Here is a 7,640-nt window from a genome sequence, read left to right on the forward strand (position 1 = left end):
TGTTCTATAGAGAGAATAAAATGAGATTATGGATTCGAAAAATGTATTTACCATATCACACTTGTGCAAGTTCTTTCCAAAGTTTATTCTGTTGAATTCTCAAAAGCAGGATTCAATATTGAATTGTAGGATCTACATGTAATTTAGCCTGATAAGAAGATGAAATGTTATGGCAGCACTAAAAGAATATTTATGGAGGGAAAAGTGAAAGAAGGTGAACGTATTAGTACTTAAATCGTAAAAGAACAGAATAACATGATCTTGCAACAAATACAACCAGTAACAAAATAGGTAAAGAATTGTTATTGAGTATAATTTGAGAAAAAAAGTTAGGATCTTAATAGAAAATGGATTTAGGAGATGGGATAGGATGTAACATACTTTGTTCATTTGTTAGTGCTCTATCTCTACTGGATCTTGCCACCCTTCGTGTTGGTTTGGGTATTGCTACATATTTCCTCAGTAAGAACCATGATATGTTTGAAAATAATGTGTCCTTTAGGATGTAATTCTTTTTAACAGAGTACATATGCACACTCCCATACATACGCACATACACTCACCCCTTGGAACGCAGGCACACACACGCCTATAAGTACCTTTGAGAGTTGTAGCCAACACATCATCTTGATTTTGACGAAGTCGCCATAGACATCCTCGTAGTCGATTGGAATGTTTCCTCGCACTGAACGCACATTGCCAGCAGGCCTAGAGTAAATCTAGAATAATACGATCATCGGTGTCAACTCTATGGCTCAAACCTAATTAGTTGAGGATACCATTGTCCTGCTAACCATCCAACCACATGTTTGTTCACCCTCTAAAATGCAAATTTAGCCAATAGTTTCATGGTCGCATATAATTTAATACCATCGTTATTAAAATAATTTTTGAGACAGAACGAAAATTTGAAACTAAATATTGAAGACGATAGCAAGAAGGCAGTTTGAGTGTCTAACTAAAGAATGTCCATAATTGATTTTGAATGAACCGAAGGGAGTAATACTGGGTGCATAAAAATAGCCCACACGTAAAACAAGGAGAAGTTGCATCTATGAGAGTGATGTTTTGGTGGACGAAGGCATTGGACAACTTTATTTCAAATGATTCAAAAATAAATTTTCTAAGTTCACAAATAACCGTAAAAAAGTCAGTTGTAACTTATACATATTCGTAGGGGATTTGTAAAATTTTGTTTAAAAAATATTTAGATTTGCAAGATTCACAAAAACAAAGATTCGACCCATGAACAAAAAGAAAATTGCCCATTTGCATGTATGTATTTGTTTTGTTTTTTCTCTATGTCACGTATGAAGGTATATTGTTATGAAAATTTTCATGAACATGTTATATAACTTATTGTGTATGCATTTACTTTTGTTTTTTTTTTCAATATGGAACTATGTTTTTTTTTAAGTCCAGCAATGCTTATGTCCTCCATTTGCACTTTTCGTGCATCTGTGTCCTTTAAAGGAGTGAGCCATGACCATGTGAAGGAGGGTTGGCCGTTGGTTGGTGCATTTGCAACCCATTAATCTTAAACGAAGTTAAGGTCAAAAATTTAGAGACTTAAACGAAGTTCATATCTTAAACGAGATGTTAAGAGAGAGGAGGGTTGCGTCCATAGAGTTGTTTGGGGTTGAACAACCCTTTAGTAATTACTATTCCTTAATTAACATATGTTAACTAATAGTTGAAATGTATTATTTATTCCTAACTGTAATCAGGAAGTCATCTTTCCTGTGGCAAGCAATTATATTTGTCTTTTGCAGCCTTTGGTGAGCAATACTCTGATTGATTTGAGTAGGCATGAGCGGTTCAACTAACTCCATCCACAAATATATAGTTGTTTCTGAAACGGTTGATAGTGACCCTACCGATAATCATAGGTTTGCAAATACTAATTGAATTCAAGTGTCCAATGCATGTGACGGGCTATGGTATGTGTGAATTTCAAGTCCAGGATGGACCTGACCGTCGGGCATCATGCCGTTGTCCCACACGTTAGGACGAGGTTCGTCTACCAATTAAAATCTATACTGGCCGACTCAACTTGATGAATCTCATGGCAATCACAACAACTCATATTTGCCTGCAGTCCCTTTTATTTTCGGAAGGATAAACTGACGCGCCTACACTACAGATCAAATAAATTCCCTCAGGGGATGTCCCCAAGCGATGGCAATCCTATGTTCGGATATGAATAATGTGGTTTCAGTTCAGGGAGTATATCTTTTAGGAGAGAGAGAAGGGTTGTTGTCTAGGGACAGGATTGTCTGGGGTTGGACACCCCCTCACCAATGAATGGATTGTTCTGCTCCATCAAATTCCATTTAGAGCGGTTTCATGCAGAAGTTGCAACTCTTTCAAAAAAATGTTTGGCTTTCATCTAGCTCCAGCTTTAAAATAATTTTTTTATGAAAATGATCTATTTGATTAGATGAGAAGGAATACACGAAGGGATATACATTTACTAGTGGCGGTGGTGAGTAATTTTCTTCCAACTCCAGCTTCTACATGTTTATGAAATATTTCCTACAGAGCTTCAAAAAAACAACGAGTTGTGCCTTAGATTCTACTACCTCCGTCCCATAGTATAAGAATGTTTTTGACAATATACTAGTATAAAAAGCGCTCTTATATTATGGAACGGTGAAAGTAGTTTTTTGCGGAACGGTATATCGTGGAGCTAGCCCTTTTTTTGCTAGAACAGAGCTGAATTTTCTACCCGAAAGGCTCCTCAAATAGCATGCACTAATTAATACTCCCTTTGTACCACAATATTTGTTGTTGGGAGAACTAGTTTAGTTCTTTTCAACAACAAATATTATGAAACAGAGAGAGTAGTAATAGACGTGTGTCTATTCCGTGGAAAGTTATTAATTTGCGTCCATGGCAGCGATGCACGCAAAAGTGAGCACTCGCCGGGCATTCCTCCGGTTGTTTTGGGTAGGCGAGGGCAGCTCATCTACCTCCATCCACAATTGCTAGTCAACAATAGCTGTCTCCATCAATTGATAGCGACCCAACCGGAGTAGTACAACTCATTCAAGCGTCCAATTAATTCATGTGACGGACTATTGATTTTGCGTACTCCATGACCCAGTTGCACGTGACTGTCAACCATCATGCCGGCTGGCCCAAGCGTCAAGACGAGGTTGCTGTACCAGTTAAAATCAACTGGCCGGCTCAAAAAATTCTATGAGGGGTAATTTTACTTTGAAAAAAGGAGGAATACTTTTAGCCTCTGCATCTTAATGATGCATGCAGCCATATTATTAAATCGTTCTTAAAAAAGCTAAAGTAAGATAAAATAAATACATAAATTTGTCACAACCGACAAAAATAGTACTAGATGACTAAACACTTCGTATATTAATTTACCGCCATCCAAACCGGTTTTAAATAACCCGTGCTAATCTTCCAACAGTTGCACACCATATGCATGTTGGCTTCCGTATGACTTAATAAGTACTACGTACGGATTCAAAACGTGACTCTATATATGATCTGCAAAAAATTTATGAGAGGTTGCATGTTAAAAACCATGTCGTTTTAGCACTTTCATATCTTTACCTACTACTAAAGCAATTAGTGCTTCTGTCGTCCGTCATTAACATTGCCCTTAAAGTTTATCTAAATTACCCACTATGTCATCTGTAAGTAAAGAAAACGTTTCAGACCAAAGTCGCCGTGTGCTTTGTTATTATAGAGTACCAATACGAACATAGAACATGTACACTCGTCAGCTATAGTGGCTACTGCATTGTGGTTTTACCAAGGTGACCAGGTTTCGAACCCCACTGTGTACAATTTTTCCTTTCACGAGCTGTGCGGGGTTGGACTCTTCTATTTTATATTTCGTTTTTTCTTTCTTCTTTTCTCATCCTTCTATAAATTAATTTGGCATTTCCAAATTTCAAAAGTGGTGAATTGTAAAAACTGATCGCAAAATTATAAAATGTCTGTGAATTCAATTTTTTTACGAAATCATAAAATTTTTGTGGATTCAAACAATATTTGTGTATTTGTAAAATAATGACGATTTGAAAAAATAGTTGGGAAATGATCATGCTCATGATTTTGAAAAAATGATCGTGTGTTCAAAACATATTTGGGAATCTGAAATAAGTGTCCATCTAATTTAGAAAATGTACACAAAAAGAGAAAACACATTTTTTAAAATTTGTTCCCTGATTTTTAAAGGTTGAGTGATCTAAAAAAATGTTTGCTGAGTCAAAAAATGCTCATAAACTTGAGAAAAATTTATGCATTTCAGAAAATCTTTGTAAACAAAACTGATGTTCGTGATTTTTTTTGTGAAAATCCAAAATTTCAAAAAATGACGATTTAAAAGCTACTTCCTCCGTCCCAAAAATTTTCCTTAGATTTGTCTAGAAATGATTGTATCAAAATACTAAAACATGACTAGATACATTCATATTTAGAAAAATGTAAGACGAGAATTTTGGGACAGAGGGAGTATTAACCAATTCAAAGTCTTTTATGTCTAGGATTTGATTAGATTTTCTAAAGTATTTATATGTATAGACGTGGGAGTAGTTCGTGGTCGATAAGATTTGTTTTTAAACTTTTAAATATTTGCTTACGCAACATAATGACAAGTGTGACGTGTAGTGGCAAGCTCATTACCTTATAATTTAGCATGTTGGATGTATTGTGATCACGTGAACATCGTGACCATCATCAATGAGGATGGGAGAGAAAGTTAAGTGGCAACATGATGAGCCACCATGTTAAAAGAGCGGATGTTCATATGTGAGGATATTGAATCAATCCTAAAAAACGCTTATATGGCTATAGCACATAATATTTTTTGTCTCCGTTGCAACGCACGGACATATTTGCTAGTCTTTCATACTAATTAATGCACATACTCTTGTCCGAACATGTCCTGTCATACTCGACTCCATTTCATCTCACCACGATCCAAATAATGTCTTAATATTAGACAGAGAGTTAACGTTAAAGGCCACTTGAAGTGTAATACCTGCAAGCAATGTCAATTACTCCCTCCGTGAAGAAATATAAGAGTGTTAGACCCTCTCATATTTCTTCCCGGATGGAGTACATGTTAAGAGAGCGAGAAGGATGCATCCATAGGGACATGACAGTAATTAGGGTTTGGACATCCCTTCACTAACGGTGTTTTTTCAATTGGCATATGCTACTTGACTCCTGACATATATTAGATGTTAATTTTAATCCTAACGGTTAGGAGGATGTCGTCTTTCCCATGGCGAGGAATTAATTTGCGTCCATGGCAGCATTGCACGCCAAAGCGAGCACTGAGCGGGCATTCCTCCAGGCTGATTTGAGTAGGCAAGAGCAGCTCATCTAACCCCATCCACAATGGCTAACCAACATTTGTCGTGTCAGATTCGCTCGATAACGGCCCTGCCGATAGTGATAGGTTGGCAAAGGAGAGTGTTGTGCTTGGTGCGTGAAAGCATTTTTATTTTTATTTCCTCCGGATCGGTAGCAGAACAACTTGCAACTACCACCAGAAGGAAATGAATGCCTTGAAGAAAATTTCTTGATTGGTAGAAGAAGAAGAACTTGCAACTACAACCGGAAGGAATTGAATGCCTTTAAGAAAAGTTCCCTCGAATAGTATCCTTGACCCGCCGTGCAGCAGCCAGCTCGTTTGCCATTCTTATATAAGATCACCACCACCCATACTGGCTCTCCCACGCAGCACCATTGAATTGTGCCTAGATCTAGCTTCATACACACCACGCATAAAGCTATCTTGCTACCCAACCAGCACTACTCCAGTTGTCAACGAGCACACTCAGGTGGGAGTAGGATGGTGAACTTGGTGGAGGCGCAGAAGCCGCTGCTGCACTTCCTGATCAAGTGGGCCGGGCTCCGGCAGCACACGGTCGATGTCGACGGCGCCGGCACCGTGCTCACCTTCTGGGTACCCAAGGACAAGGTCCCCAGCAACAACTCTACCGTCGCGCCGGAAGAGAAGCAGAGCGAGGCGTCCAAAGTCAAGGAAGGCCGGCGGCCATCTGTGGTGCTCGTGCACGGCTTCGCGGCCGAAGGCATTGTCACCTGGCAGTTCCAGGTCTGCCCTTTGCCCTTTGTACTTGCACTGGTACTTTGTTAATACTACGTACATACTGTACATTCCGTCGTTATGGCTGATTAATCCATTCATGCGGGGTCTAGGTTGGTGCGCTGGCGAAGCACTACGACGTGTACATCCCGGACCTGCTGTTCTTCGGAGGCTCCACGACGCCGTCCGCCGACCGGTCGCCGGCGTTCCAGGCGGAGTGCCTGGCCGCCGCGCTGGGGAAGCTGGGCGTGGACGAGTGCACGGTGGTGGGGTTCAGCTACGGCGGGATGGTGGCCTTCAAGATGGCTGAGTCGCGCCCGGACCTCGTCCGCTCGCTCGTCGTGTCAGGCTCCGTCGTCGCCATGACCGACTCCATCAGCGACACCACGCTCGAGCGGATCGGCGTCAGGTCATCGGCGGAGCTGCTGCTGCCGGAGTCCGTCAAGGGGCTGAAGGCGCTGCTCTCCATCGCCGCCCACCGGAGGCTCTGGTTCCCGGAACGCCTTCACAGGGACTTCCTCGAGGTGATGTTCGCCAACCGCAAGCAAAGAGAGGAGCTGCTGGAAGGTCTGGTGGTCAGCAACAAAGACGCCACCGTCCCCGTCTTGCCGCAGAAAATACTTCTGCTCTGGGGGCACAACGACAACATCTTCAACTTAGAGCTCGCCAAGGCGATGAAAGAGTAAGCTCCTGAGATTTCAAATTTCCAAAGCATAACCTGAAGTTGGCTTGCGTATGAACGGAGATAGAGATACTAACAAATGGTTTTCGGGTCTACGCGCGCAGGCAGCTCGGCGAGAAGACGATGCTGGAGAGCATTGATAAGGCCGGTCATCTCGTGCACCTGGAGAGGCCCTGCGTTTACAACCAGCACCTCATGGAGTTCCTGGCATACGCCACGGCTGAAGCTTCCAAGGAGTGATACATTTATTAGTAGATGAATCATTCCGCCGAGTGTATAATTTGTGCACAGAGAATTGGGGTCCCTTTTATTGGAGTTTGAATGATTGTTTGACCGTGTACAATATTATATTATGAGTGTATGTGACGCATATATAATACTCCTTGGTCGGCCGTGTGCGTCAACATGGCAATGGGTAGCCGTTATCCATGAACCCAAAAGGTAAAAGCGGGTATGAAAAATTAAAATACCTATGAACTTCTAAATAACAAATTCTATACCCAACCGATAAGCCGGGTACGGTTATGAGAAGGGAATATCCATACCGTGAACTCGCAAATTCGTATCTTTACCTATCTATACTTAATAATAAAGCAAGGATCGCTTCTGTCATACGTCATTAAGTTTGTCTCTGAAGTTGGCAAAAATTACCCACCATTGCCATTCATAAGTGATAAAAAACGGTTCGATCTGTAAAGGCATCCACGTCACATATGGTTCATGTATATAATTATCTAATGTAAAATCAAGTGAGCACTAGCACCCAATTGGCTATAGCCGTCTTCTCTTTCCTAGCCGACATGGGTTCGATCCTTCCTTCTCCCTATGTTTCTTTGTTTTTCTCGATTATTTCAGTTGAGCGCGAGATAAAGT

The 7,640-nt window shown here is 40.9% G+C and overlaps 1 protein-coding gene across 1 annotated transcript; it reads left to right on the plus strand.

Annotated features, from left to right (window-relative positions):
• The first annotated feature begins 5,671 nt into the window (after positions 1-5,671).
• LOC123440894 (epoxide hydrolase 3-like) lies at positions 5,672-7,144 on the plus strand. Its single transcript, XM_045117439.1, has 3 exons — positions 5,672-6,094; positions 6,199-6,767; positions 6,872-7,144. Exons 1-3 carry the CDS (start codon positions 5,831-5,833, stop codon positions 7,005-7,007), a joined length of 969 nt encoding a protein of 322 aa, XP_044973374.1. The 5' UTR covers positions 5,672-5,830; the 3' UTR covers positions 7,008-7,144.
• The last annotated feature ends 496 nt before the right edge of the window (positions 7,145-7,640 follow it).

The sequence above is a fragment of the Hordeum vulgare genome, chromosome 3H (genome assembly GCF_904849725.1).
Source record: "Hordeum vulgare subsp. vulgare chromosome 3H, MorexV3_pseudomolecules_assembly, whole genome shotgun sequence".
NCBI lineage: Eukaryota > Viridiplantae > Streptophyta > Magnoliopsida > Poales > Poaceae > Hordeum > Hordeum vulgare.

What these genes read in the sequence shown, in the direction of transcription:
- LOC123440894 (XM_045117439.1), top strand. Translation starts at nt 5,831, where the DNA reads ATGGTGAACTTGGTGGAGGCGCAGAAGCCGCTGCTGCACTTCCTGATC. An exon ending in TTGTCACCTGGCAGTTCCAG is followed by an intron (nt 6,095 to 6,198) that starts GTCTGCCCTTTG and finishes TGCGGGGTCTAG; the next exon opens with GTTGGTGCGCTGGCGAAGCA. An exon ending in CTCGCCAAGGCGATGAAAGA is followed by an intron (nt 6,768 to 6,871) that starts GTAAGCTCCTGA and finishes CTACGCGCGCAG; the next exon opens with GCAGCTCGGCGAGAAGACGA.